Source organism: Histomonas meleagridis, assembly GCF_020186115.1.
Source record: "Histomonas meleagridis strain 2922-C6/04-10x chromosome Unknown contig_221, whole genome shotgun sequence".
NCBI lineage: Eukaryota > Parabasalia > Tritrichomonadida > Dientamoebidae > Histomonas > Histomonas meleagridis.
In genome coordinates, this window is record NW_027150816.1 from 24,528 (window position 1) to 37,541 (window position 13,014).

The following is a 13,014-nucleotide window of genomic DNA, read 5'->3' on the forward strand; positions in this document are numbered from 1 at the left end:
TAAAGATTACAATGATCAATTAAATTCCAATCAACAAAATGTAGGAAATATGGATGAAACACTTGCACAAACACAAAGAGAAGTTTCCACAGCACTTCTTAATAAAAGAACCAACAATGTAAAATCGGAAGAAAAACTTGAAATTCTAAAAACAAATTTAATTAATTTTGAAAATGAACATGATAATGTCACAGAAGAAATTAAAAATTTGCAAAAACGAATTGAAGAATTAACAAAGAGGAAAAATGAACTTGAAAATTGTATTGAAAGAACTAAAAACGAATATGAAAATCTAAAAATATTTAGAAAAGATGAATTACAAAAAGAAAATGAATTTGCATTACATCAAGAATCATTACAAAAAACGCGTTCATTAATGGAAAAAGGAAATCAAACATTATCAGAACTAGAAGAAACAACATCACAAAGATTACTTCAAGCGAATTTAGATCATGCAAAGTTTTTAGTGAAGTTTATGGATTATATAAACGAATTAATAAAACAATTTAATAATAAAATCGATATGATTGAAGAAAGAATAAAAACAGAAAAAAGAAATTTGGATGAAATATCTAAGATTGGGTTGAAAATGGATAAATTAAAGGTGTCGTCTTTAATAACTGATTATCAGACAAACTTGGCAAGTTTTAACAGAAGAAAAGAAAAAATTGTTAACGTTCAAAAGGCAATTTTAAGTGATTATGAAGGTATTCAACAAATCGTGGGACAATTCGGGAGAGAACTTCAACCATTACCTATTGAACAAATATGAATAAATATATATGTTAACAAATTATTGCATATGTTTTTAAATTAAACATCATTCACATTAGTGTGATCATTTACAATAAGAATCGATCCAAATATACATTAATTTGTTTTTTAGTAAATCTTTTACTTTATGGAAATTTATTTTGGTTAATACATATGATATCTCATTTCATGAATTATAAAGTGTAATATATTTTAAATTTAATCACTTAATATTATTATATTCATTCATGAAATGAAAACCATTTTATATTTAATGTTGCTAATTTGGGATATTTTTTTTTTTTGCCCTGGGCCGGCCTCAAAAATATTTTGAGTTGCCAAATACAAAATTAATAATAACAGAATGATTAAATTTGCTAATTTTTTTGTGCCATTATTGAATTATACATACTAATTTTGGTGTGACTATTAGCTATCAGTCTCATATGTCATTCGTTTTCATTATCCCAGTAGAATTGGGAAAAATTGGTATCATTATAATATTCCTTAAGTAATTTATACAATATCATTAATCGTATAATCCATTTTCACATCAGTATGCAGAAGCGCCAAATTTGATGTGCAGTAAAATGTTTTTCTTGTCATTATTCAAAACGTTTAAACTTTCCTTTGTTTATTGAAAAAACAACTGTTCTCAGTTGAATCGATCGACGTGGAACTTTGATTCTGGAATTAGTAACTCGTTGTAGTGTTGATCCTTAAACTTCTTAAGTTCCTCCAACTTCGCCGAAACTTGTTCATCGGGCAAATCTTCGGACTTAGCAACTGCGTACAGTTCCAAATCTCTAGTTTTGTGTACGACGATAATTTCATTTTCACCTCTGAACATATATTCGCCATCTACAGCATTCGTTTCTACCATATCGCAAGCCTTAGCCAATTGTCTCGATAATGCTTGCATATTCTTCATTACGACCTTCTTATCATTATTACCAAATACATCTTCTCTAGGATCGGTTATAAATATTTGCCCGAGTTGTAATGAGTGTAGCGCCCAACAATAAAACACTGATGGCGCTGACTCCATCAAATCATTGTTGAGTTCGGCCTGCTTGAATTGAGCGTTGAACCGTTTATAAAAGTCGACCGTTACGCTGTGGAACTTCACTAAGCCATCGCTATCGGCTGACAACATGACAACCGAAAAATCGCTGTCTTTGTCCTTGTAAATGTATAAATGGTGCATACCATCAGTAGAATCTCTCATGAAGAATGGCGTCCATGATTCACCGCTTTGAAATGCAGGAACCCATAATAAATCAACAATTAATCGAAGTGATAAAGGATCACAATTATATGTGCTAACTGCAATCGTTCGATTCCTATACATTAACATTGCAAGCTTACACGATGGAAGATGTTGGAAATGAGTCACAAAGAATTGTCGAAGTTCCTTATTACAATAAAATACAGGAATAGATGGAGCAAAGATAAAAGCAGGATCTTCACACATGTTATTAACAACTCCATCCCACGCTGGCCTTGTCCCTTCTGCAATTTGTCGAAAGTCACATGAGGGTCTCATTGAAAGTTGATTTATCAAATTTTCTGAGAAAAGTGACAAAAATAAAGAATGCAAAAAGTTGAGCTGTTTGAATAGGTACGATACGGGAAGTGATGACTTGGAAACTGCAATAAAAACAAATGGTTTCTTTGGAAGAAAGACAAAGGTGTGACTTCCTGCTCGAAAATGATTTAGCTCTTCATTCAATGATTCCATATGACCTAAAATTGCAACGCATGTACATAAGATTGGACTAAGCTTTTGTACAGCACCATACCGTGAATAAACTGGTTTACCAGCATCAGTAACTATGAAAAGATGAAGTTCTTGACCAGTCCATTCTTCGGAATCTGGTTGCATGGCTGCTGCTGCTGAGGAGTCATCTCTTCTATCCCTGGAAATCCAATATAACTTGTGGTGTTCAGGGGATGAACTTTCTTGTTCTGATGGGTTTGGTGCATCATTTTGATGTTGTAAATTTTCAATTTCTGGTTGAGGTGGTTGAGTTGTATTTTCATGAGTTTCTTGTGGTTGCTCTTGTGGTTTAGGCTCTTCTTCCTCTGGTGATGACTCTGATTTTTCGCTTGTCTGAGATTGCGGTGTTTGATTTTCTTCTTTATTTTCTGAAGATGATGAGGATGAGGATGATGAGGACGATGAAGAAGATTCTTCATCTACTGCTTCAGTGTGTTCGGGTTGTTCCTCGCTCATGTCGATTTCTGTCAGTTTGTTGTATGTAAACGGTTTTCAACTGAAAAAAATTTTTCAAAATTATTTCAGAAGTTGCCTTGTCGGAAGTTGTTAATCTTTCGCTTATTACCAGTAGCAATAAAACTTTGTAGCCTTGGCAATAAAAAAGAAAAAAAAAAGCTAATTTTAGAGCATGATTATTCTTTGTACTTTTGAGAATAAATGTACATCTTGTTCTTTTTGTCTTTCATTTTTAAATTGATATACGTGTGGAATCATATCAATGTTCTTTAAGTACAATGTTTTCCGTTTTAAATGTACGATATTTATTAAAGATTGGGAAATAAACGGCTGTCCACCAAATCTGGTTTGAGGAAAGGAGTAGTATTAATAAATAAAATATCTCACCAAAAATTAAATAAATTATGCTATCATTAGGCCTTAAAATTTGGCAAGTATTTAACATATACTTTTCTTTTATAATGGATATTGCCTTTTAAGTTGCATCCTTTTTAGAGTAAATATTATTAATAAAAGGATTTAATACAGCTTTATCCTCATTAACAGATTTATTTGTGGGAAATAAATTACAACTTGAATTTTATCATATAATTTTTTACATGCTTTCGTAATATTCTTTAATTATAGTATTACGATTTATTTCATTATTTTTTGAGTCAGTGTTAAGTTAATGTTGTTGTTTTTCTATATTGACATCTCTCAACACAATTATAATATCTATAACCCATGCATTGAATGCCAAAACTATTACGAATTCAAAGCAACTTCAAAATGGGCAGAAACAATCTTTGATTATAGTGTGAAATACACAAATATTGAAAACATTTGATTGTGAAAAAAACATTATGTTAAACACATATAAAATGCATAAATTTCATCTCCTTCTAAAACATTATTTCAAAAATCTGATTTTGCTTCATTAATTGCATAATCAAGCATTACACCAAAACTGCATATATCATTCTTTGGAAAGCATTATCAAGGTATAAGAATTATCATTATATAGATAACTCACAACAAAAAGTTTTACAAAAATTTTATTAATCATTCATTAATAACATCAATGTTTTCATCAATTATTAATTCATCAGCAGAAACCAAAGGAGAATCAACAAACAGTTGAACATTAAATTGAAAGTTAGTTTTTTTCCCATCCATTGCAATGAAGAGCAATGGCGATGTGACACTTAGGGAATAAGTTAATGGCGCAATAGGAGTTGTTGCTATTGAGTGTATAACATTTCTGACTCTTCCTAAAGTGACATTTCGATGATATATTCGGAACTCAAAATCACTCCTTTTAAGTCTATCGATTTGTTGAGATGTTCTTTCACCCAGATTAAACACATGTGTATATGTGTAATTATCTGTAAGTTTTGTTGCAGGTGGCGTTTTCGCGACATCACCAACTGGAGGCTTCACTTCAATAAAGCAACCAAGTGGTAGTGGATGCGATTTTGGCTTTTTTGTAATTTCCATTGTTATCAGAATTTCTGGATCATTTGAAACAGGTAAATCCACATGTAAATGAAATCGCTTAACATCAGATAATGTTTTTGTTCCGGATCGAAGAGCTGCAATTGTATTTGAAATACTATCTATAGCAGCTCGAAGAGTTTCTGATGGTTTTTGATCTTCAGCAGAAGAACAACGAAGAAGAGCATCCATTAATTTCTTTCGCTTTTTAAGGCTTTGTCCTATAAAAACCTTTGTTAATTTTTCTTGTGAGTTTTGATCAAGCTCATTAAAATTCGACATGAACTTAATGCACGTTTAACATTGATTATAACGTTCTTTTAACGGTCGCCAGAATGGCTAGCCCCAAAAAACGGTTTGACTTGGTCGTCCTTTCTGTCTGATGTCTCGTATTCATCAGGAAAACCTTAGGTCTGCCATTGCTGAAATTCTTGATTACTCCAACAACAAGAAGAAGAGGAAGTTCACTGAAACAATCGAACTTCAAATCCGTCTTAAGGGTTACAACATCGCAAAGGATAAGCGTTTCATCGGTAGCATTAAGCTTCCAAACGTCATCCGTCCAGGACTTCGTATTGGTATCATGGGTGACAAGATCCATTGCGAACAAGCTGCTGCTATCAACGTTCCATACTATGATCTTCAAACTCTTACTAACTTCAACAAGGATAAGAAGACAATCAAGTATTGGGCTAAGAAGCACCACCTCTTCCTTGCATCTGATACCATCATCAAGAACCTCAACAAGACATTAGGTCCAGCATTCAACAAGACAGGTAAGTTCCCAGCACCAATCCGTTCATCTGATAAAGTTGCTGATGCTGTTGATGAAGCCCGCAAGACAGTCAAGTTCAGGCTTAAGAAATCAATCGCATTCGGTGTTGCCGTTGCCAACGTTGCAATGAAGCCAGAGCAAGTTTACCAAAACGTTATGCTTGCTACAAACTACGTTGTTTCCCTCCTTAAGAAGCAATGGCAATCAATCGGCGCAATCACACTCCACTCAACAATGGGTAAGCCACACCGTGTTTACTAAACACACCACAATGAAGCAAACCTTTTTTTTAATTATTTTTTATTTAAAAATACAAAACATCATAAGTTAATGTAAAATGTAAAGTTTTCAATCAATCACATTGGAATTGACCGTTTAATGTTTGGCAAGAAATTCAAAATTATAAAAAAATATATACACATTTAAAATCACAAAAAAAAAAATATACACATTTAAAGTTACAATATTATAAACAAGTTTTTTATTAAAATAATCGCATTTTTTCCCGGTATTTACAAGAACACAAAAATCAATTAATTCCGAAGAAGTTAAAATAAACCATGCACTGTCATAGAGTTTTATTCCTTTCTTTTCAGCAAGTAATTGTCCGATTTCTCTAATTTTATTTTCGATTGCAATATCGAGAGCAGTCTGAAAAAAATTAAATAAATTCCAAATGTTCAAATTAAATATTATTTAAAATGATGAAAAATCAAAAATATATTATAAACACATTGAATATCAATATCAATTTCATTATGTAGAAGAAGGATTTTCACAATTTCTGTTTTTGCATTTTTAGTAGCCCAAATTAGTGCTGTGTTAAATAATTTGAATAATTTCCAAATATTATTTTCAAACATCAAATTATTACAACGAATTTTAAATAAAATGAATAAACATCTTTATGATTAATATCAATATCTTTTTGTTCAAGAAGTATTTTAACAACTTCGATTCTGTTTTTTATAGTAGCACAAATTAAAGCTGTTCGAAATGATTTGAACAATTTCCAAATATTATTTTGCAATATTAAATTCATGAAATAAACATCAAATATATTTAATAAATATCTTGTGCATTAATTTCGATTCCTTCTTGTAAAAGTAATAACTTAACGAGTTCGACATGATTATTTTCAGATGCAATTATTAATGCTGTTTTGATATTACAAAAAATACTCCGAAAATAAATTATAAATATTATAAAAGAAAAATGAACATAAAAAGCAAAGTAAAAACATTTTTAGAATTAATACCAATTCCATTTTGACTTAAAAGTAATTTAGCAATTTCTATATGCCCATAAATACATACGCGTGCTAAAGCTGTCCAAAATCATTTGAATGAATATTAAATGATAAGATTAAACCAAATATTTTATTTAAATACTTTAATAATGCCATAAAAACATCTCTAGAATTTATATTAAGATCTTCTTTATTAAGAAGTAATTTAACAACCTCAACACGATTATTTCCACATGAATACATTAAAGCAGTTCTAAATCATATGCATTAACTCCAAACATATTAATAAAACATAAATATCTTCTGCATTAATATCGATATTTTTTTGTTTAAGTAAAAATTTCACAACTTTTAAATTCTCTTTTTCACAAGCCCACATTAAAGCCGTCCAAAATCCTTTAAATGAATATTAAATATTAAATTAAAACAAGAAACAAAACAAAAATTAACTCTTTAAAAAAGAAATAAAACATCTTTACCATTAATATCAACCTCATTTTTCTTTATGATATATTTAACAAGCTCAAAATTTCCGGACATTGCCGAAAAAATCAAAATTTCTTTTGGCATTTGTTTATCTTTTAAGAAATGTTGAATTAAAAAAATGTTTCCAAACCTTGCGCATTCATTAATAATTGAATCATTAACTTTTAATCCGATTTCTTCCAGAAACGAAAGAATTTCGAAGTTATAAAATTTTATACATAATTTCCCTAATTCAAGTAAATCTTTAATTTCGATGATATCATTTTCATATATATAATGAAAAATTTCATTTCGATGATATTCGATTGATGCTTCATAAGCACCTTCAAAAAACGAATGATTTTGTTCACATAAATGAATAATTTCTAAGTTCCCACCTGCTACAGCATATTTTCCAGTGTTTACAAAATTAGAGCCATTTAACATCAAAAATTTAAAACATTTTATTGCTCCAAAAAATGCAGCGTAATCAAACAATGATACATTATCATGATTAATAAATGAGAATCGTTCATAAAGTGATGGTTCAATTGTTTGATTAAAATCAAAATTTGTTTGTGCTGAAATTTGTTGTAATTTTTCAATATCATCATTTCGAATAGCTTTTGCTACATCTGATGGATTCCCTCCTTCATGAATAAGTTTTTTATGAAGTTTCCAATCATCTTTTGATAACTCTTCCATGTTAGAAAAAAAATCTTCTACAAAAGGATCAATATTACGCATTGGTTTGCTGCTTCCTTCCGACATGTGATGTGCAAAGTACAGCGGTTGCTTTGAAAATGGTTCAAAATTTGAAGGAATTAATTTTTGTTCAATCATTTCTTCAATTAAATAATTAGATTCACGGGAATCTAAATCAAATAAAAAACGAAAGAAAATTCGAATAACTTTGTGATACTTTATATGATTTTTTTCTTCATATTTGTCGATTTTTTTTAAATAAGAAAAATATAAATGAGCGCCTTTCATTTGAGAAACAAATGTCGAATAAACTGCACGACAAATTAGGATGTTAAATGAATAAGGAAAATTATTATCAAATAAATTCATCGTTAATTCAACAGAAGATTTAATGTTATCATCATTTAGATCAAGAATTATATGTTCTAGATACTTTAATTTTTGGGTATTTTGGGTTTCAGGCACATTTTTTTTCATCGGCAGAAGCCAAAGCCCGAATCCAAAAGTGACAATTTTTATGTAAAGAAAACAAAAAATTAAACAATTATTTCTTTTCAAAGCAGAAAAATAGCACTAAATCATACAATAAAATTACATTAGGTAAACAATATATTACTTGATTTTTTAAAAAAATTAAAAATGGAATTTCATTTTTATTATTAATAAATTATGATGATGTAAAATAAATAAAGTTACTCTGTCTGATCAATCGGCGTTAGTAACCCTTGTAAGGAAACAATATTTTTATTGAGCTCGATGTCCATATTTTTATATTGTGACTTAATATCTTCGCTTTCTTCAGGAGGCTTTTGAAATCCGCTTAAGATGTCATTAATTTCATTAATTTGTGATACCATATTTTTAATATCGTAAGTTGATTCATCAACATCTTCTAAAGTGAATGTTACGAGCTCACTTTTAGTAGGAGCTTGTTTGGGTTCATCTTCTTCATTGCTTTCTATTCCGTATGAAAGTTGGTCAATGTTAAATAATTGTTCACCATAAAATGTCAATTGTTTTTCAATATTTTTCTTTCTTCTAAGTAGCATCATAATTTGCTTTTTAATACTTTTAGCTCTAGTTTCATTTGCGTTTTTTAAATTCTTTGTTTCTTTTGCAATTCTTTGGTTCAACTTTTCATATTCATTTTTAAGTTCAGTTACGTTTTCTCTAATTTGGGAAGTTGTTTCATCCAAAGGATTTTTTGGAGCCTTATCCACCAATTCGGCAAAAGATGCGCGCATTATAATAACCGTCAAAACACATTTCAAAAACCCTTCACACACTTTTTTGTAAAGCATTTTTTTATTATATATATAATAAATAACATCAAATTTGGAAAAATTGACTTAAAACAGCTACAACTTCAGGTAATATTCCGGCCTCTCTTGCTTCCCTTAACAAGACTTCATAGCCGGGTTCATCTTGGAAATATTCGTTCATTTGATCAGGGAAGTTTTGAGCCAAGAAGAACATTGTAAGTACCGAACAAGTTAACATTTTATCACTATGTTCTGTTAATCCTCCAACGACTTCCAACAAGTCCAACAGGGCTATAGTTATAGGAATTGCCAATTGTGACTGTGCCTTTATAAGCATTTCTAAAGTTTTTTGTAAACAATTTATGAATGAAATTAAAATGTTTTCAATGTCATAATCTTCTTCATCTTCTTCAGGTATCATATCAAAAATATCATTCATATGTTGACATATTTCTAATATCGGTGGCATTACAGATTCTACTAATCCAATGGATACACTTGGTGCGCTTTTAGCTAAGTCACCTATCGCTTCAGCTACAAATCTTTTTGTTTCAATAGTAATGTTAGGATTAGCCATAGCGTTAGTTAAATGCTCCAAAAAAGCAGCAGCAAAAGGAGTCATATCAAATCGATCACTAAATAAAGAGATACCAAACGCTGCTCGTGCAATCGCATCTTCCCGGTCAACCGTCTGTAAACCTTTCAATAGGAACTCACATGCATGCGGAACAAATTGTATAAACTTTTCACCAGAAGCTCGACCTAACGCAGCTAAAGGGGCAAGTAAATTTGGTGCTTCATCAGGGAATGCTTGGAATATTGCGTTTAATATATTCCAACAGCTTTCGATGAATTCATCCATTTGACCTACAAGTCTAATTAATATACTTTGTAATATATAAACAAATTGTATAATAATCCAAGCATTCGGATTATTTGTTAATATATTTAATATTATATCTAATATACTTTTCAATAATTGGCGTAAAATTGGTATGGGAGTATTACCAATAGCATTTTGCATTGCTGAGAAAGCTGATTGTGATATATATAAATTCGTTCGTAAAGTAGCTTTTAATAATTGTCCAAGAGCAACTCCGACATAAGGGAAACGTGGAAATTGTATAAAATCAGCAATTGTTAATGATGCGGTAGCTGATACTTCAGTTTGATCATTCATTAAATTTATGATTACAAGAGAAAATTGGACAATGACTTTCCCTATTTGTGGAATTAAACTTGCAAATGGACATTTATCTTTTTTAATTAAAATCGAGTTAAGGATTGCATGAACACAATATATCGCTGCTTGTCGAACACGTGGTGAATTATCTCCTAATCGTTGTCCTATTAATTGAAGAGATTCCATAATCATTGGCGTCGAATCACAAAATTGTATTATGTAATTAAGTAAATTAAGTGACGCTTCTCTTTCATTAAAGTTTTCCGATGAATTAAATTGAACAATTAATTGAGTAAGAATTGGCATTGATATTGCTGGCGATGATGATGTTATAGATTGTAATGCTTGTGATGCTGCTATATGTGGTTCATATGCTTCAATAGAATCACATTCATCATTTGAAACCATTGTAGATATGCGAAACAGAATCGGTATTAATGTGCCTGCTGCGCGTGGAATAATATTTAATTCTGCTGATTTATCAAGTTCACATTCTGCTATAGTTTTCCAAAATTCACAAATACTTAAAATGGTATCACGATCATTACTTAAGTTGACAAGTTCTGTAAAGGAACCAGTGACAAGTTGATCAACAATCGGCTTAAGCATCGGATAATAAATAAGAGCAAATTGGGTCCAACATTTAAACGCTGATGCTTTGGTGCCGGGATTTTGAGATAATGCAAAAAGAGCTCCAAAAAGTTGATTAAGGTTTCCTTCATCTGATAAAACTTCGGACATGTTGTCAATCACTGGACGAAGAACTGAGATACAAGCATTTTTAAGTTCATCGGGAAGCGTTGGTGAGGAAAGATATGTGAAAATAATGTTTAAAATTTCAAATAATTCATTATCATTAATTCGTGCGACTTCAAAAACATCAGTAAGAACAAGACAAATGGAATGGAGAGCAACTTCAGAAGCCGGAGTTTTAAGCGCATTGATTAAAATTGGAATTATTGATAATTTATCATATTTAAGGATATCAAGACACGCTATTCGGGAAAAAAGTGTGGCTGAACATGAACGAACAAAATCATGTGGGGAAGAAAATAAATTGCTGGCTGCGGTAAGAAGAGCACTTAGAATTTCTGGTTGGAGATTTGATAAGAAATCATCTTCAACTTGTGTACCAGGAGGAGGAAATGATTGATATGCAAGAATTATTGACATTGTCTTAATTTGATCAGGAATAGAGGCATCACTTTGAATTACAAGTAAAATATGTTGTAAAAATTCATTGAGATGCAAATTTCTAAATTCTGTAATATAAGCCATAGAAACATTGTATTCTTGTGTTGTGGGATTGAATAAATTTGCAACATGATTAACAAAGTTTTGATCCATTTCCAATGAAGAGAGATTTGGTCGGGCAAAATTCAATGATCTTAACGTTCTTTTTTATAAAATCTTTTTTCTGCGTATAAATTCAAGACTTTTTAGGAATTTCATGAAATTTATTATTTTATAAATTAATTTAAAATTTGATATACAATTTGTTTAATATTTTTAACATTAGATTTTTTCATTTTGGGTAAAAATCAAACAAAATGGGCAGGGTGTTGCCAACGTTCTGATTAAATAATCGCATAACATGAAAATTAATGAATCTGTGGGAAGCAATCTGCCCAAGATGAAAAATACTATTTAATATAACTATTTTAAATGTACGATATACGAATAAATCACATAAAATCTTTAGCAAAACAAATTATGATCCGAATTTTATAAATTGCAATCTATTTTCTAACAACGAACATATGTTGTCATTGTATGTGAGCATTCATCTGCCAAATTTGCAAAAAGCATTTTATCATACAAATTTGTTGATTTCTCCAAGTTGCACTTTTTAAAATTTTGAAAACTTTTTGAACGATCTGCAGAAAACCGATTTCCACAACCCAAAAAATGAATTAAATGAAATGTCAAATTGACAATAATTGAATGCAGAAGCTGTCAGTTTCGGAACATGTTTGCGATATTGTTTGCAAGCCTCTTGGCTATCAGCCCAGTCGAAATACCAGAAGGAGTTTCAGTAAAAGAAGCCCTTAGCGTTTGCGAAAAAGCAATAGGTGCTCTCAAACTTTACATATTTCGTTATGGATTTTCAGTTCCTTCGCAAATCATTCAATCAATTTGCAAACCCAGCAAAAGCACAGGGTTATGTAACAATATCTTAAGTGGTTCTTATTTAAGCACAATTTACTCTTCTATCTATAAATATGATAGTGAAACCACAATTTGCAATAAAATTGGAATTTCTGACAATAGCGAAGAAGGAGATGAGGAGCTTGAAGATAACTCTATTTTATCAACAATAATTACAGCTACATCAGATGGATGTGCTGTTTGCAAGAAAGCTGTTGGTTATATCTCATCTGCTAGGGGCATGACACAAGTTTTAACAACCATTCAAACTGTTTCAACTGCTTCATGTTCATTACTTTCATCTACTAACGCAGCTGTTTGCAAGAACATCGTCAAACTCTTCCTTCCAGTAATCAACACATTCGTTAGCAAAAATTATTCAGCAGATAGTGTCTGTTCTTCTCTCAAGTTTTGCAAAACAACAGTAACTGTAACTGTTAATGATGAGGAAATTGAAGAAGAAGATGATGAAAAACACATGAGCATAGATATCCCAGAAGGAGTTGGTAATTCAATTTCATGTACTACTTGTAAAACTCTTGTTAAAGGAATTTCTACAATCTTAACCACCACAAAAGTTCAATCACAAGTCACTTCCTTGTCAGGAAATCTCTGCGACAAGCTTCCAGCGCAAGTTCGAGACGCTTGCAGGAAATATATCAATTCGAATATTCCATTAATTATGAGTTTAATTAGTTCTGGACTTTCAAAGTCAAGCGTTTGCCAAAAACTCCAACTTTGCTAAGCAGTAAACTAGGTACC

The 13,014-nt window shown here is 30.8% G+C and overlaps 6 protein-coding genes across 6 annotated transcripts; 2 read left to right on the forward strand and 4 right to left on the reverse strand.

The window, feature by feature from the left end:
- Positions 1-1,408: 1,408 nt before the first annotated feature.
- GO595_003625 (vacuolar fusion protein MON1-like B) lies at positions 1,409-2,989 on the reverse strand (the record flags this gene model as incomplete). Its single annotated transcript, XM_067916666.1, has 1 exon — positions 1,409-2,989. One exon carries the CDS (start codon positions 2,987-2,989, stop codon positions 1,409-1,411), a length of 1,581 nt encoding a protein of 526 aa, XP_067776205.1.
- Positions 2,990-4,033: 1,044 nt separating this feature from the next.
- On the reverse strand, positions 4,034-4,657 carry GO595_003626 (uncharacterized protein; the record flags this gene model as incomplete). Its single annotated transcript, XM_067916668.1, has 1 exon — positions 4,034-4,657. The coding sequence occupies one exon, from the start codon at positions 4,655-4,657 to the stop codon at positions 4,034-4,036; it is 624 nt and encodes a 207-aa protein (XP_067776206.1).
- A 190-nt stretch (positions 4,658-4,847) lies between these two features.
- GO595_003627 (ribosomal protein RPL10A) lies at positions 4,848-5,501 on the forward strand (the record flags this gene model as incomplete). The annotated part of the gene is made up of 1 exon (XM_067916669.1): positions 4,848-5,501. The coding sequence occupies one exon, from the start codon at positions 4,848-4,850 to the stop codon at positions 5,499-5,501; it is 654 nt and encodes a 217-aa protein (XP_067776207.1).
- A 2,850-nt stretch (positions 5,502-8,351) lies between these two features.
- Positions 8,352-8,711, reverse strand: GO595_003628 (uncharacterized protein; the record flags this gene model as incomplete). The annotated part of the gene is made up of 1 exon (XM_067916670.1): positions 8,352-8,711. One exon carries the CDS (start codon positions 8,709-8,711, stop codon positions 8,352-8,354), a length of 360 nt encoding a protein of 119 aa, XP_067776208.1.
- Positions 8,712-8,988: 277 nt separating this feature from the next.
- On the reverse strand, positions 8,989-11,277 carry GO595_003629 (Kap95p; the record flags this gene model as incomplete). The annotated part of the gene is made up of 1 exon (XM_067916671.1): positions 8,989-11,277. The coding sequence occupies one exon, from the start codon at positions 11,275-11,277 to the stop codon at positions 8,989-8,991; it is 2,289 nt and encodes a 762-aa protein (XP_067776209.1).
- Positions 11,278-12,073: 796 nt separating this feature from the next.
- GO595_003630 (surfactant B protein) lies at positions 12,074-12,997 on the forward strand (the record flags this gene model as incomplete). Its single annotated transcript, XM_067916672.1, has 1 exon — positions 12,074-12,997. The coding sequence occupies one exon, from the start codon at positions 12,074-12,076 to the stop codon at positions 12,995-12,997; it is 924 nt and encodes a 307-aa protein (XP_067776210.1).
- Between the last annotated feature and the right edge of the window lie 17 nt (positions 12,998-13,014).